General features: G+C 36.7%; 1 protein-coding gene across 1 annotated transcript in view; it reads left to right on the top strand.

Annotated features, from left to right (window-relative positions):
* LOC127218243 (dystrophin) overlaps positions 1-17,917 on the top strand; it is a gene marked incomplete at both ends in the record, with an annotated part of 283,679 nt that overhangs the window by 203,769 nt on the left and 61,993 nt on the right. The window contains one exon of the mRNA XM_051179265.1: positions 11,958-12,130. Coding sequence (XP_051035222.1) covers positions 11,958-12,130 — 173 coding nt within the window. The remainder of the gene's footprint in view (positions 1-11,957; positions 12,131-17,917) is intronic.

Genomic DNA, 17,917 nt, shown 5'->3' with positions numbered 1-17,917 from the left:
TTTGATGTAGTTTTAGCTTTGTTGTTTCATTTTTGTATTGGTTCCTTGAGAATATCCTACAGTATGTCTTATGTGCATTCATTCTCCTTTCCCAACTCCTCCCAGATATTTTCCTTTTACCTATTCACCCAACTTGTGCCCCCCCAACACACACACACACAATCTCTGCTGCCCATATACTCTTGAATGTGGCCATGTAATGAAGCCCGGATGACACACCATGCCCCACATTCCTTTTTTTCAGTTTATTTACATATTAATTTTACATCCTGACTGCAGCATCCTCTCCCTATTCTCTTTCTACTCCCCTTTGCTTCTCTCTGTTCCCACATCCACCCCTCCTCTGCTCTGAAAGGAACAAGCGCCCCCAGGGGCGTTAGCAAAGCATGGCATGTCAAGCTGCACAAGACCAAGAACCTTCCCTGTATTAAGGATGAGTACTTCATCTTGAGGAATAGGTTCCTAAGAGCCAATCAAAACACCAGGGGAAGCCACTATTCCCACTACCAGGGGTCCCACCTAGCTAGACAACTGAAACATATATGCAGAGGGCCTAGGTCATTCCCATGCAGGCTCCCTTGTTGTTGGTCCAGACTCTATGAGAACCCATGAACCAGGCTAGTGGTTTCTGTGGGTTTTCCTGTGATGTTCCTGAATCCCTAGTTTCCTATAATTCCTCCTCTCTCTGCTCAGCAGGACTTCCTGAATGAGATCTGCATCCATCACTGAATGAAGGCTCTCTAAATACTCACCACATTCTTATGGAAAAGTACTCTTCCCCTGCAGCTATTTTTCTTCAGCTATGTTGATACTTCCCATATACCTCCCTCTCCATGCTAGGATTTGAGTTCATTTTCCAAACTTTATTTTAGGATCCAGAAACACATTTTTTCAAATCATGAGCTTGGAATCATGACTAATCTGAGAATATTGAATAACTTGTTGAAAAATAATTTATTCCAAAAACTTATTTTTTTCTTTGGATACTTGGCATTTCCTTTTGTTGTTTGATTTTTATATTTTTAAATTGAAGTTTTGTTTTTCCCATTTTTAATTTTTAAACACTTTTTTTTTATTCTACATACCAATCCCAGTTCCCCCTCCCTCTCCTCCTCCTGCTCCTCCCACCTTCTCTCCACCCCAACCCATCCACTCCTCCTGAGAATCATGGGTTGTCAACAAAGTCTGTCACAGCACTTTGAGGCAGGACCACTCTTCCCCCTTGTATCTAGGCTCAGCAAGGTATCCCTCTGTAGGAAATGGACTCCAAAAATCCAATTCATGTACTAGGGATAAAACCTGATCCCATTGCCAGTGGCCCCATTAACTGCCCAAGCCACACAACTGTCACCCAGGTCCAGATGGCCTAGTTAGGTCCTATGCTGGGTCCTCAGCTGTCAGTCCTGAGTCAGTGAGTTCCTACTAATTTGGGTCAGCTGTTTTTGTGGCTATCCCCAACATTGTCTTGACCCCTTTGTTCATATTATCACTCTATGCTCTCTTCAATGGGACTCTAGGAGCTTGGTCCAATGTTTACCCATGGATCCCTAGATCAGCTTCCATTAGTTACTAGATGAATGTTTTATGATAACAATTGAGGTACTTACCAATCTAATTACAGGGGAAACCAGGTCAGGCAACCTCTCTACTATTACTTAGATTCTGAGATGGGGTCAACCTTGTGAATTTCTGGGAATTTATCTACTGCCAGGTTTCTTGATAACTATAATAGCTTCCTCTATCCTATCTCTTTCCTTGCTCTCCCTCTCTGTCTTTCCCCCAAGTAGACCATCCTGTTCCCATATGTTCTCTTACCTCTCCCATTCTCATTTTTTTCCTCAGTCCTACCTCTCCCCCACATATTCCCAATTTATTCAGGGGACTTTGTCCATTTCCCCTTCCTTGGGGCATCCATTTTTCTCACTCTTAGGGTATTCCTTGTTACCTAGGTCTTCTGAGGTTGTGGGCTGTAGTCTCATTATCCTTTGTTTTATGTTTAATACCTACTTATAAGTACATACCATGTTTGTCTTTCTTGATCGGGGTTACCTCACTCAGGATGTGTTTTTCTAGTTCCATCCATTGCCTGCAAATTTCAAGATGTCATTGTTTTACTTTGCAGAAATGTACCAGATTTGCTTTATCCATTCTTCAGTTCCTGGAGTTTTCCTCTGCTTACATCTGTAAGCATGAGCATACTAATACCACCAGTAATATCCAAGGGAGCCTTATGAAGTGTCATTATGTCAGTTAATGTGTTTAAAATAAAATGTGGCTAGTTTATTTAATTAATCGAGTATAGTTACTTTCCAAAGCATGATTATTTCTGAAAGTCAAAGCATATTTTACAAAAGAACAAGAACTTTTTCAAAATAAGATATGATCACCAATTACTCTCAATTCCCACATTTTATATGGCAAACCTTAAGCAAAACAATAAAGGTGTTTTCTAAAGTGAACTCCATTTCAATTTTTATTTTTTTTCCCCTTTGGGGGTTTTAAAATTGATTTTCTTTGAATTTATGAATTTAGATTTAGAACAATTATATGAAAGAATGGTTTTATAAGTTTGTATTCTGTGACGAACGTTTATCTCTCAAATGTTGATATCATGTATTATTTAGAAAATAATTATATGTGTGGATTAAACATATTATTAACTAACACAGAAAGCATTACTTGAAGACGGAATGAGGTACACTTTAAAGAAATCTTTAATATAGTTTTAGAAAAGATTAAGTCACTGGGCCCACCTGATCCAGATAGCAAATAATACTAATAACACCATTGTTTCTCAATCCATGTCTATAAATTAATGCTTTCAGCCATTATGGCAATTTTTTAGTGTGGTGCTTTCAACATCTGTTTTGCTGAAAACAAAGCACTCACTTTGTTATGGATCATGGATATGGAAGAGTACATAATTTAAGATTACAGCTATGTATTAACTAGCATTGTAAAAGAGGATTACATGGGATATCATATACAAAAATGTTGATTGTTATATTCTTCTTTTATAGGCAGGTTAAACAAATACTCTGAGTACACAGCATTCTTAAATCTTTTTTTTTTTCTTTTTCCTAAGACATAATTTCTCTGTAGCCCTAGCTGTACTGGAACTTGCACAGTAGATCAGGCTGGCCCCAACTCACAGGTATATCTGCCTGCCTCTGCCTCCCAAGTACAGAGATTAAAGACATGTGCCAACACTTCCTGCCACAGTCTTAAATCTTAAGTGACACTGACTATGAGGTCAGGCGAAACTTCTCATCTTTTAGATTATGAGATATTTATATACTTATCATAAGGTGTTGTCAAAGATATAATTTCACCAAATCTATGTACTCTCTGAGAAAACAAGTTTTATTATTTGCAATATACTGTCAAATATTTTGTGTAGATTTGATATCATATTACTTTGCATAGTAAATATATTTGAAATTTTTGACATTCATAATAGATTTTCCATTTTAATAACAATAAACAGACAACCAAAATTACATATATAAATGTAATAAAGCACATAAAGTGAACAGGGAGCAGAAAAATATCCTCACCTCATTTTGTGTTTCTGTCACATGGCAATAATCAGATTTGTTTGTTTGTTTTCCTTGAACTTATTTATTGCTTTAGACCTTTTCTTCCATAAAATCTACCTGTCCTGCTATTGCTAAGTTATGAAAGATTTTTGAAGCATATTCTAATTCTAATTTTTGAAAACATATTTTCCATATGTCTATCTTTGAAATAAAAGAAAAACATTTGTTCACACGCAAGTCTCCTTTGTCATGTGTGACTTTCAGTATTTTATTTTTTTATTTAATTTTCTTATTTTACATATTGATCCCAGTTCCTTCTCCAATCCTCTGTACCTCTTTTGCAACCTACCATGCCCCCGCAGGCCACCCTCCCATCCCATCTGCCCCCACTCCACATGTAGGGTGCTGCTGTCCAGGAGGGTTCATCTAAATCTGTCCAGTCATTTTGAGTGGAGACTAGGCCCTCCCTCCTGCCTCTAGGTTAAGGAAGTATCGCTCAGGAGGAAGTGTGCCCCAAAGTCCTTTTGTGCACCACTGCCTGAGGTCCCTTAGACTGCCCAGGACTTATAGCTGAGACTCATGTTCATGGGGTCTGAGTTAGTCACATGCTGGTTCCCAGCTATCAGTTTGGGTGCCCATTAGCTCCACCTTCTTCATTTCAGTTGTCTGTGGGTTTCTGTAGCCTGGTCTTGTCCTCCCTCTCTGCATCTGGATTCCAGCTCAGCCCAGGGTTGAGCTGTGGGTTTCTGCTTCTATTTTCATCAGCTACTAGATGAGGGCTCTATGATGGTTGGATAAGCTAGACATTAATCTCCTTATCAGGGAAGGGCATTTATGGTACCTTTCCACTGTTGCTCAAATTGTTACTTGGGGTCAGAATTGTAGGTCTCTGGACATTTCCCTAGAGTTGGTTTTCTCTTAAACTCTATAATGGCTCCCTCTATTACTCTCTCTCTCTCTCTCTCTCTCTCTCTCTCTCTCTCTCTCTCTCTCTCTCTCTCTCCCTCCCTCTTCTGTTCCTCCCCTGACTCAATCTTCCTAGTCCCATGTGCTTTCCTGTCCTCCCCTTCTCCTTCTCCTAGCTCCCTCTCCACTCACTGACCCCCACTCCCAATATGCTCAGGAGTTCTTGTCCCTTTCTCCTGTGAGGGACCATGTATGAATCTCTTAGATTCTTCCTTATATCGTAGTTTCTCTGACAATATGAATTATAGGCTGGTGATCCTTTTCTCTATGTCTAATATCCATATATGAGTAAGTACATACCATGTTCCTCTTTTTGTGACTGGGCTACCTTATTCATCATGGTTTCTTTACTTTCCATCAATTTGCCTGATTCCCAAAATGGATATACAAGGTTGCACTCACACTAGCAGTGGAGCAGCATTCCCCTTTCTCTACATCCTCAATCATATGTTGTCATTGGTGTTCCTACTTTTAGCCATTCTGGCTGGAGTAAGATGGTATGTCAAAGTTGTTTTGATTTGCATTTCCCTGATAGCTAAGGGTTTTGAGCACTTTCTTAATTGTCTTTCAGCCTTTTTGTTTCTTCTATTGAGAATTCTCTCTTCAGTTCTGTACCCAATTTCTTAATAGGGTTATTTGGTATTTTGTTGACTAATTCCTTGAGTTCTTTTTATATTTTGGATATCAGCCCTCTGTCATATGTAGGATTATTCAAGATTGTTTCCCAGTTTGGTATTGTCAACTGGTTCTTTGCCTTACAGAAGCTTCTTAGTTTGAGAAGATCCCATTTATTATTTGTTGATCTCAGTGTCTGTGCCACTAGAGTTATGTTTATGAAGTGGTCTCCTGTACCAATTCCTTCAATGGTACCTCCCATTTTCTCTTCTAAGAGATTCAGTATGTCTGGATTTATGTTGATGTCTTTGAACCATTTGGACTTGAGTTTTGTGCATGGCAAATAAACAAGGGTCTATCAGCAGTATTCTACACACAATCATGCAGTTGTGACAGCACCATTTTTTGAAGAAGCTTTCCTCCTTCCATTGTATACTGCTAGCTATTTTGTCAGAAATCAGGTGTTTGTAGGTGTGTGGGTTAATATCAGGATTTTCTCTCTTACCTACTCCTTTTCTAATTTTACTACTTCAATATGCCAAATGTCAAAGTTATACTTACTTAAATAATAGAACTGACAAACATTTCTCCATAGATGTGGTTAATGCATAAAATGTCTGGAAACAAAACATCAGAAAAATATAAATATTTTATGAACAGGTGGATGAAAAAGTACATGGAGGGGCTTGAGTTGTAGCTTTGCAATTAAGAGGACCAGAGTTACATTCCCAGCTCCCTCATGATGGTTAATAAATGTCTAGAACTTCAGTTTAGAGGATCTGACACACTTTTCTGGCTTTTAAAGGTATTGCACACACTATTTTCACAAATATACCTGTAGACAAAACACCCATACCCATGAAGTGAATATTAATAAATTTTGTTTAAATCTATGAAAAATGTGAATTTCACATCTTCCTGCCACTAGTTGATATGAAATATTCAGGTAAATGAACACTGCAACGTAATTTCAGCATTTTTTGAGACATCAAATTCAATATACTTTAATACTGAGGTTTAAATCCACTACTTTGGAAATTGTAGATAAGCATTCTACAACTGAGCGCAATTAAGACCAGAATATCTTTAAAATTGTAAGTCATTTGGGATAAGAAATACTGTAATGACAATTTCATATTTCCTAATATTTTAATTTATGTCTTCATATATTTTTAAAAGTAAATATTGTATTATTTAAAAATCTATAGTAATTAGATTTATGTTTTATATAGAGTTATCTCTTTTAAAATCTTTATATAGTAATAAATACCTCCCAAATGTGCTTTAGAGTATATTTTATGATAGAAAAAAAGGCATAAAGAAACCCATGGATTATAAGCAATAGCATTTTATTGAATGCTGAAGTTTCAATATTTTCTGAATTGCATTTCATACTTTTGATCAGGTTCCTGGTCTTTTATGTTAATGACTATAGGGATGGGGACAGTAAAATTAGACTATTTAAAATGTAAGAAATGATAGGATGTTTTGTGTTATTCCAAGAAAGAAACTGTGTAGTAAATAAGAAAAATACATTAAAAAAATTCAGGGAACTCTTTTTAAAGTTTTTTTTTTTATCACAGCAATTAAGAGTAAGTTCAATATATCAGATACTATTATCACTTGCTATTGGCTGGCTATCTACTATAGTATCCTATGACATTCATATAAATAACTTTGCCACCCAGTTTGGAAGAAGTAGATAATATAGACAAGTATTTTTACAGCAAGAGAATTAGTGCCTTATACATTAAATGGCAGAAATACTAAACTGTAGCAATCTAATTCTTATCAGAGGGAACATAAAATAGTTAAATAATGAGTTACTGAAGATCTTTTTTTATGTTTTTTTATTTATTTTATATATCGAAGTCCATTTAAATGAAAACAAACATTTATAGACAAATTTGGGAATTTGGGCCTCATTCTTTCCAAACTACTTCCTGCTGGTAAGGGGTGCTGTCATGGAGGATTCTAAGAAGATGCAGAAATCCTGGCTGTAGTCTGTAAGGCTGCTTTGTCCAGCTGTTTTGAATGTAGGATCACCTGGTACTCTGTTTCAGGCAGTCTGGCTTGATCAAACCACATTAGTCTGGAAGGAATCCACATCTTTTCATTTTCTGTGGAAACAAAACTAGAAATCCTTTTCCCCAGTAATTTGTCCTTGAACTTAAATGCTGGAGTCAAAGCATTGTTTTTAATTTATTATTTTACATGTCGATCCCAGTTCCCTCTCCCTCCCTCCCTCCCTCCCTCCCCCATCCCTCCCTGCCTCCTTCCCTCTCTTTTACCCTCTCTGCCCTCTCACATGCACTCTAACCACCCTCCACTCCCATCCCCCCCACCCCAATTCCATATGTAGGGGAATGCCATCCAGTTGGGGTCATGTAGATCTGACAGGTCATGTGAAGTAGGGACTAGGGCTTCTCTCCTGTCTCTAGATTAAAGCAGTTATCCCTCCATGGGGGATGTGTTGGCAGGGTCCTTTTGTGCACCAGGAATACATCCTGGCTCCACTGTCTGAGATCTCTTAGACTGTTCAGTCTTTCTGGCTGAGACCCATATTCAGGGAGGCCTGAGTCAGTCCCACGCGGGCTTCCCAGATATCAGTCTGGTGGCCCGTTAGCTCCTATTTGTTAAGGTAAGCTGTCTCTATGTGTTTGTGCCGTCTGGTCTTGTCCTCTCCATCTGTATCTGGGTTCTACTTCGACTCAGTGTTTATGTATGGGTATGTGCTCCTGTTTCCATCAGGCATTAGTTGAGGGCTCCATGGATAAGTTAGTTGTTGATCTCACTCTCCGTGATTTATGGTAGACATTCCATGGAAGCTCAAATTGTTAGTTGGCAGCAGTCTTATAGTTCTCTAGACCTTTCTTTGTGGTCAATTTTATTTTTAAACCAATATTGGCTCCCTCTTTTATGCTCTCTCTCTCTCTCTCTCTCTCTCTCTCTTTCTCTCTCCTGTCTTCTATTCCTAACTGGGCTCAATCTTCCTGGCCGCACATGGTTTTCCTTTCCCCCGCCTCGTTTTCTTCTACTTCTCTCTCCATTTGAAGATCTTTACTTTAACATGATTAGCTAGCCAATAAGACCCTTGTTTATGTTTCTAGATATACTGTCTGCCATCTCCTGCTTATCTCTCTTTTTACCCTCTAAAATGCATATTCCATAAGCTTGAATAAGCAGTGTACTTTGGTCTTATATGTGTACAGATCTTCTTTGAAAGGGATTTTTTTTGAAAAATAAATCTTTTAAAACATTATATACTTCAAAATGAAGGTCTATACTATTATGTCCATGCCATCAATGAACCTGTTAAACATGATTTTCAAGTAGATACAAGAATCACAGCAGAGTATTATTAAGTTAAAATTTTGTACTTTAGTACCTTGATTGTGTCTTCCTTTTATGAAAATTTATTTCACTGTATATTTCTTTCTTCATAATACATTCATTGAAGTATTATTTAACTTATATAATTCTGAGAAATAGACTTGAAACAGTGTCTAACAGTTAAAATATCATTTATTAATCATTTGGACTATTTAATTAAAGAACAATTACTATCTAAAAATGCAATTTTCCTACTCATTATTATTTTTAAAATCTTTACTTACAAGTAGAGTAACATAAAAAATACATCAATTATAATCTGAAAGTGAAGGAGTCAATTTTTCAATTCATATCACAATTAAAAATGGAGGTGACAAAACATTGGCACTCCATCATTTTGACATCATCATTTCAGATAAGGTAAGAAACTATTCAGGGAAAAAATGTAAATTTTCCAAGAGATTTTTCTGTTACCATAGCAACTACAGGGACTATGGTTTCATTTCTGGTGTGTCAAAAATATAAAGATCACTTATTTCCAGACCAAATAAAATAATCAAAAACAATAAGAAATGTTATATTTTGGGTAAACCCTGAAAAATTTAAATTTTTCTTTGGTGCTTATATCCTTTTACACTGCGCCATGCCTAGGGGATGATATTATGTTTAGGAGCTTTGAAAAAATTCTCTAGACTCTTGCCAAGTTTTTTTACTCTTCCCTGGGAAAGGAGGAAGGAGCAATTATGTAGTTATCTAAGGAGTATGTCATCATCCAACCTAGTTTCTGCTTTCCTCATTTTAGAAAGTTTTACTGCTTTTGAATACTAGAAGAGTTCATGACTTGCTTCTGAGCAATCCTACTATTTTCCAGATAACTGTAAGTTAGATTTTTGTCAAGAAGCATCTCAATCTCAAATCCTCAGAAAATATATGTATCATGTGTGGTTGTTCTTGCCTACACATAAGCACCCATATGTTCAGGAATACTCAGACATATATAAGCTTACACGTCACAAGAAATTAGAACCATGTAATGTTTTTATGCTGGTGGGTAAGATCCTTTTCTTTTCATTTGAATTTAGCCTTTGTTGGTGCATATAGATATGCACTTTAAGTATTCAGGCTACCAAAATACAGAAAATATGATCAGTTGTCTAATGTGAATTCAAAAAATCAACATTCCTTAAAAGTTAGTAGAAAACTTGTCAGAAATTTAATTTTTGTTGATAGATCAGCCACCCAATAAAAAGATATTACAGAATCAGAAGTTGCATCTGATAAGTTCTGTGGAATTCAAGTTCTCCCAGTCAGGTAAATTAGCAGAAGCAGAAATGAAGTAATGTAAGTGTAAATACCTGGCACATGACCTAAAAAGGTTAAGACAGATAGACAGGTTATTGCACTGAAGGCTCAGAGCCACAAAAGATATCAGTGCTAGTGAAACTGACAAAGGCAAAGACATACTGCTACAGACACTCTGGACCCAGTGAGTTTTATGATTAATTGCAGACAACAAGTCTACTCTATCCTCTTAAAACATTTTTTTATAACTTATGTTTTCAACTATTTATAAAATATAAACTTTTAGTCAATAAATAGACACCTCATGCCAAATAAAGCAAACTATAATATTCCATTTTTACTGAAAGAAAATGAGAATGCCTTTACCCAGATCTAATAACAATTAATCTTTTTCAAAATGATCTCTTTACTCCACCCTTACTATTAAAGACATCCATCCTTATGCAACCTTACTTGTGTTCTCTTAAAATCTTCCTTTAGCCATGCAACTGTCTCTTATGCAATTAAAGCATAGCATATTTCTGTGATTACCATTTCTGTAAGTAAAACTGGTGGGAAAGAGTTTTAGTGTGAAGTTTTAAAGATGAGTAAATTCACAGGCTATTTCTGTGTTATCACGCCCTCCTTTCCCTCATATGTCAGTACCTAATGTGTCAGATATGTCCTTTTACCTCAGAGTTCAGTTGAGGTGTTGAACAAGTAAATACATTTCCTATTATAGGTTATACATGAAATTGAAGAAAATACCTTATTACCAAGAAAACCTTAACTTGAAACTAATTCATATCATCTTCTATACATCTTTTAGTAGATAGATATACAAGACTATAAGCAAAAATTGCTTTCTTTTTAGTTTTAAAAGTCCATTTAAAATATTTGCTTATAATTGACATGATCTATATTCTCACCATGTTCTACAGTTTAATTTTCATAATTTGTAATTTACAAAGTCAAATGTCACTCACTATTAGCTATTCAATTAAATGCAGAATTTTCAGTTTGAGATTCAAAGCCCATTATTACATGTTTATAAGCTTTCTATTCTAGGCAATTTTCCCACGGGGATTTATATGTTATAAAATCATTTACTTCTGATGACTTATGTTACAACTTTTTATAAATGTTACACATGGACTATAATGTCTTTCCTACTGCTACTTGACTATTACTACCCCATATTCCATATTTCTCATTACCAAATGATAAATCATTCCTTCTTCTAGCTTCTAGAAAACATTAGAGAAATAGTGCAAATGAGTAACATAGTAGAGTAAGTATGCTTGGACTCTGGTCTGCATCCAAAAGGAAAACACAGAAGAGAAGTAAAAGGAAAACTTATACCTTTCCAAATCAGGACTCAGAAAAGTAGACAGACCTAATGGAAAATTATAGTGAGTTTGAAGTGGCTGTGTTAAAGAGCATGGATTTCATGAAGGAAAACTATATTATCTCATTAAAAAGAAAATTATTTCTCCTATTTTGTTAGCCTCACTTAAAATGTATTTGTCTTCCTTAGATGTGGTCACTTGGCCAAGTGGTTGGACAGAACAAATTGATTAAAAGTTTTAATTTTAAAATTAACTTATTTTGTTGTTAATTTACACGTGTATGTGTGTGCTTGAATGAGTTTTTGTAAACCATATGCATGAAGGAGACTGCAGAGGCCAGAAGGCAGCATCTAATCCCCCAGAACTAAAATTGAACTGTCAAGAAAGGATGCTACAGAGGCAGCATACTGCCAATAAATTATGTTTCTGTCTAGATTTCAGAGAAAACACCCTGGATAAAAATCCAAGTTTGAAAGTCAGTATCTTTTATTGACTATTGAAAGGTACAAGAACTGATGGAAAGCCATTTGGGCATAAAAGGAAGGCTGTGAAAACACCAACCAGTACACTCTTGTACTGACATAAGAAGGATACAAAAAGGAGAGTGAATCTGAAGGCATGAAAATAGAAAACCCAAAAGATCTTACGCCAAATGAAGGCAATTTGAAGCTGTAGAGTTAAATCAATTATACTTGAATGAATACTTTGACTCACTCATTTGATTTAGGTATATCCAACTATTGGAAATAATGTCTAATCTGTATGAAGCCAATTATTTAGAATTGCAAAGCTATTTCTTCTAGGACTATTTCTCCTTTTTTACTTTCTAGAGAAAGCTGATTTATTTTTATGATATATGTTTTCATTATTACAGAATATAAAAGACAATCTGCAACAATTCTCAGGTCAGATAGATGTTATTCACAACAAGAAGACAGCAGCCTTGCAAAGTGCCACCACTGTGGAGATGGTGAAGCTACAGGAAGCAGTGTCACAGCTGGATTTCCAGTGGGAAAAAGTGAATATAATGTACAAGGAACGACAAGGGTATGTAGCATTTTAATTGTCCAGAAATATTATATAGCACTTTTCCGGAAATTAAAATTTATTCAAATAGTCATTTTCTTTTCACATCACATTTGACCCTAGATGTAATATTAAAAAAGGAACACTAGTGCTAGTCCATAGAAAAAGTAGTTAATTTCATACTAATTTGAGATGTTTTAGGTTTCTGGTAACTATGGCTCTAAACTCAATAGTCTTACTGTTTCTTGCCCAGATCCCAAAAAGGAATTCTCATTTTCTTCTCCTTGGCCTTCTCCAAAAATTCAAAGCTCTATTATTTTATATGACTTTAGTTAAATCTCAGACAAAATGTTTATATGTAATTATTTATAAAATGACCTCTAGAGTTCTCCTTCCTTTAGAATTTTGGCTTTTTTCTATACTGAGTAAATTCTTGAACAAATTCCTTAACTTCTATTCTATGTATGTATAAAAAGGGAAAAAGATATATTCCAAACTGCTATGTTGTTATGATAAGTCACTGATGGAGTAAATATGCAAAGGTTTGCTAAAAAAGGGCTATTGTAATGACAAAAGTGATTCTGTGGCTCTGACAGAATTCTGCTAAATTATTATGGTTTTGTTTATTTGTTTATTTCATGTGGGGAGAGGATATTCATGTTCCATAGTACACAAATGGAGTTCCCAGAATATTGGAAAGTAGTTTACTCTTTCAATTATATGGATATCAAGGAATGAATCCAGGTTACTGGCATTGATAGCAAGCACATTTGCCTGCTGAGTCCATAATTTATTTTTATACTTCGATGTTTTTCCAGTTACTATAGAGAGATGAATTTGACTCAGTCTCTGCTTTGAAGATCATTACAGATATGGAGACAAAATTGATACCCAGCCAGTGAGATAAGGGTACATAAATATAAGATACACTATTCTTATGGGCAAGAGTGATATGCCCAGTAATTGGAATCGAACCACCTTATTCAGACTCAGGAATGACTCAAAATATAGTACAGCTTTCATGATTTATTTCTTAAAAGCAATATGTAATATTTTTTTGAGAATTTCAGACACTGTACTTTGGTCATATTTACATCATTCTCCATCTTCTCTAAGATCTACCCCCATTCCACTACCCACATAAGTTTGTGTTTTGAGTACAAAACAAATATATTTTTTGCTGTCTAAATACTTTTGGTGTAGTGCTGATATGGAATATGGTCAACATAACAAAGTCAAACCCTTAAACAAATTGATTTTTATTCTCCTTGCAGCTCTTAATTGCTAGTAGTAATTTATCTAGGGTGGGATTTTGTGCCTACCTTTAACATTTATGCTGGGATTTTCTCTGGCTTGGACATGTACAGACATTGTGAGTACTGTTGCCACAATCTGATAGTTTATATGTGCCTCTCCTTTTGTATCCAGAAAACAATTCCTTTTCGTCATCCAGAAATTCTGAGTCCTACAGTCTTTCCATATCACTTTATCTGTGATGATCCCTCAGCTTTGGGGAGAACAGTATGATACAGATATCCCATTTAGGGCTGAAAATTGTAGAGTACCTTCTTCTCTACATGGATGATCAGTTGTATGTCTTTTGGTTAATTGTTACATACTGTAAGAAAAAGCCCACTATCAGTGAAGAAAAGTAATCACCAATCTTACCCTTGACTTAAAGTAATTATGAAACTGACAAAATACAACGAACCAGTAGTGGAATAAATGTTATTGGTTTAAACAACCACATTTAGTTCAGAACTATAATCTATGATATAGACCAAATACATGACATTATTGCAGCCAAGAACCTATAGCAAGATTGGCCAAAGGTCTTATAAGAAACATGGAAAAATTGCTTCTACTACAGAGATATACTATTCTTTCTGCAAGCATTTCCAACTGGCATACTAGTTCATGGTCTCACATCCTCGAGCATATTGGCAGCACTAAATGGACTTAATAACTCATCAAAAAAAATCATAATGTAGGGAGTTGCAATATGTAGGGATTGCAAAAAGAGTGGGAAGTGAAATCGGGACATATGTGATCATATTTCATTGAACACATGCATGGGATTTTAAAGAAGTAAATATATGGCTTTTAAGGGCCTACCAACCACTTGCCTGAGACTTTCAAGATTCCATTGTTTTTCTCTGCAGAGTAGTATTCCATTGTGTAAATGTGCCATGTCTTCTTTATCCATTCTTCAATTGAGGGGCATCTAGGTTGCTTCCAGATTCTTTCTATTAAATATAATGCTGCTAAGAACATAGTTGAGCACATGTCTTTGCTGCATGGATGTGGATCATTTGGGTATATGCCTAAGAGGGGGATTGCTGGGTCCTGAAGTAGACTGATTCCCATTTTCCTGAGGAACCTCCATACTGATCATCAAAATGGCTATACAAATTTGCACTCCAACCAGCAGTGGAGGAGTGTTCCCCTTTCTGCATATCCTCTCCAGCTTAAGTTGCCATTGGTGTTTCTAATTTTAGCCATTCCGGCAGGAGTAGGATGGTATCTCAAAGTTGTTTTGATTTGCAGTTCCCTGATAGCTAAGGATGTTGAACACTTCTTAATTGTCTTTCAGCCTTCTTGAATTCCTCTATTGAGAATTCTTTATTCAGTACTATACCCCATTTTAATAGGGTTATTTGGTGTGTTGTTGACTAGTTTCTTGAGTTCCTTTTATATTTTGGAGTACAGCCCTCTGTCAGATGTAGGATTGAAGATCTTTCCCCAGTCTGTGGGATGCCATTTAGTCTTGTTAACTGTGTCCTTTGCCTTACAGAAGCTTCTACTTTTGAGGAGGCCCCATTTATTAATTGTCAATTTTAGTGTCTGTGCTACTGGCATTATGTTCATGAAGTGGTCTCCTGTACCAGTTCTTTCAAGGGGACCTCCCACTTTCTTTTCTAAGAGGTTCAGTGTGGCTGGATTTAAGTTGAGGTCTTTGTTCCATTTGGACTTGAGTTTTGTACATAGCAATAGACATGGGTCTATCAACAGTCTTCTACACACCATCATCCAGTTGTGCTAGCACATTTGTTTTAAAATGCTTTTCTCCTCTCATTGAATACTTTTAGTTGTTTTGTCAAAATCAGGTGTTTGTAGGTGTGTGGGTTAATGTCAGGATTTTCCTTTCCATTACATGGTCTACCTATCTTTTTTTTGTGTGTGTGTGTGTGCCAATACAAGGCTGTTTTCAGGAATATAACTCTATAGTAGAGCTTAAAGTCAGGGATGGTGATGTCTCCTGAGGTTTCTTTATTGTACAGGTTTGTTTTGGGAAAAAAATGGAATTTTGAAATTCGCAAGCACGTGGGTGGAACTTGAAGAAACCATCCTGAATGAGGTAACCCAGTCACAAAAAGAGGAACATGGTATGTACTCACTCATATATAGATTGTAGACATGGATAAAATTATCATCAGCCTATAATTCACACTGCCAGAGAAACTAGGGTACAAGGAAGATTCTAAGAGATTCATATAAGGTCATTCACAGAAGGGGAAAGGACCAAGATCTCCTGAGCATATGAGTAGTGGTGTTGGAAGTGAGTGGACAGGGAGCTAGGATAAAGGGAAGGGGTGGAGAGGAAAGCACATGGAACTAGGAAGATTGAGTCAGGGGAGGGATAGACAAGACTAGAGAGAGGGAGAGGGAGAGAGAGAGAGACAGAGAGAGAGATAGAGAGATAGCATAGAAGAGGGAGCCATTATAGGTTTGAAGAGGAAATTGCCCCTGGAAAAATGTCCAGAGACCTACAAGACTGATGCAAACTAACAGTTTGAACAACAGTGGAACAACAGGTCAATAACTAACTTATCCACCATCATAGAACCCTTATCTAGTAGCTGATGGAAACCGAGACAGACACAGACACCCACAACTAAACACTGAGCCTAACTGGAATCCAGATGCAGAGAAGGAGAACAAGATGAGGCTACAGAAACATATAGAGACAGCTGACCTGAATAGGGAGGAGCTAATGGGCCCCCAAACTGAGAGCTGGGAATCCAGCATGTGACTGACTCAGACCCCCTGAACATGAGTCTCAGCTTGAAGTCCTGGGCAGTCCAAGGACCTCTGACAGTGGAACCAGCATGTATCCCTTGTGCATAAAAGCACTTTGGGGGAACATCCCCCTTGGAGTGATACTCCCTTAACCTAGAGAAAGAAGTGAAGTTCCAGTCTCTACTCCAAATGACTTGATAGATTTACATGACCCCTCCTGGAAGGCATCATCCTACATGTAGAGTGGGGGGGGAATGGGAGGGGAGGATGGTCATGGGGCATGAGAGGGTGGGGGAGAAGGAAAGAAGGAGGGACGGAGGGAAGGAGAAAGGGAGAGGGAACTGGGATCGATATGTAAAATAATATGAAAAAAATGGCCTACCAAATGACAAATGCTTTGAATTGTATTTATTTTCTTATACAATGTTTATGATTTCTAAAGACAGTGATGAACATGTCTTATGTTCATGAGTTCACTCCTTGAACTTGCAATTATTGCACAGTTTAAACAGGATAATAAAAACTTCAAGCAGTTCCTATACTTTGAATTGATATGTAGCCATAAGATGGCATTATTGTGTTAAAATTTTCTGGTGTAAGGTAATAATGTTTTTTTATATATATAAAATCTGTATTCCTCTTTGAAAATTCCATTCTGTCAAATGTTTCAGGGTGGATTTCCTATTCATATAAGTAGCCAAATACAAGCTTTTGACACTTATGTATGATCTTAAGAGAATATGAAGTCAAGATCACTGATTCAAACACTGCAAAATTCCTTTTAGATGTGTAAGAAAAAAAATGTGTGTGTGTGTGTGTGTGTAAGAAATATTTCTTATATATGATGTAGCAGTATACATTAAAGGAAGAACAACTTTTCTAGCACTGTGCTAAAGAGTAGAAGCCAAAGTAGAAGGAAGACATATGTTGTTTTTGTTTGTGTTTTTTTTCAAGTTTACAACAAGCATGTTATTGACTTTATTGACTGTGCTATATTTCTTGTCTGCACATCTATTTCAGATATGCTATCTAACAGTTAACAAGGCTAGTTTTTTTTTAAAGAATATTCTTTTCACATACATTGTTTTATCCTGACCTCATTTTCTTTTTTCCCTCTCATCTCATTCCTTCCCATATCTCCCCTGTCCCCCTATCCACTCTTCCTCCATTTCCCTACAAAAACAGAGCTGGCCTTACAGGGATACCCACCAAACATGGCCTAATAGGATTCAGGAGACTGGACACACACTGTTTTATCAAGGCTGGATGAGGCAAACCAGTAGGAGAAAAGGGATTCTAAAATCAGACAAAAGAGTCAGAGCAACTCCCTGCCCATTCCCACTCTTAAGAGTCCTATTAGAACAACTACACGTGGCAAGGTATATGCATAAGGACTTAGCTTTAGTTGATATGGTGTCTGTCTATGTTTATTGCTTTAGTCTCTTTGAGCTCTTGTGATCCCTACTTAGTTGATTCTGAGGGACTTGCTCTGTTGGGGTCCTTACCCCTTCTGGTCCCTACAGTCCCTCTTACCTCTTCTGTTGGGTTTCTCTGGCTCCACCTAGTGTTTGGCTGTGGGTATCGGCATCTGTGTCTATCAGTTACTGGATGACAACCCCTTATAATGACAATTGGTCAATGCACTGATCTATGAGTATAACAAAATATCATTAGAATTAATTTCATTGACCTTTTGTTCTAACCCCCCAGTCGTGTTTGGTTCTGTCCTGGGCCTATGGTCTATCCTGTGTATACTTCCTCTTGTGGCATGGATCTCCATTTGGATCA

This window comes from Phodopus roborovskii, unplaced genomic scaffold (genome assembly GCF_943737965.1).
Source record: "Phodopus roborovskii unplaced genomic scaffold, PHOROB, whole genome shotgun sequence".
Lineage (NCBI taxonomy): Eukaryota > Metazoa > Chordata > Mammalia > Rodentia > Cricetidae > Phodopus > Phodopus roborovskii.
The sequence above is the reverse complement of the archived record's forward strand: the minus strand, read 5'-3'. Positions and strand labels throughout refer to the sequence as shown.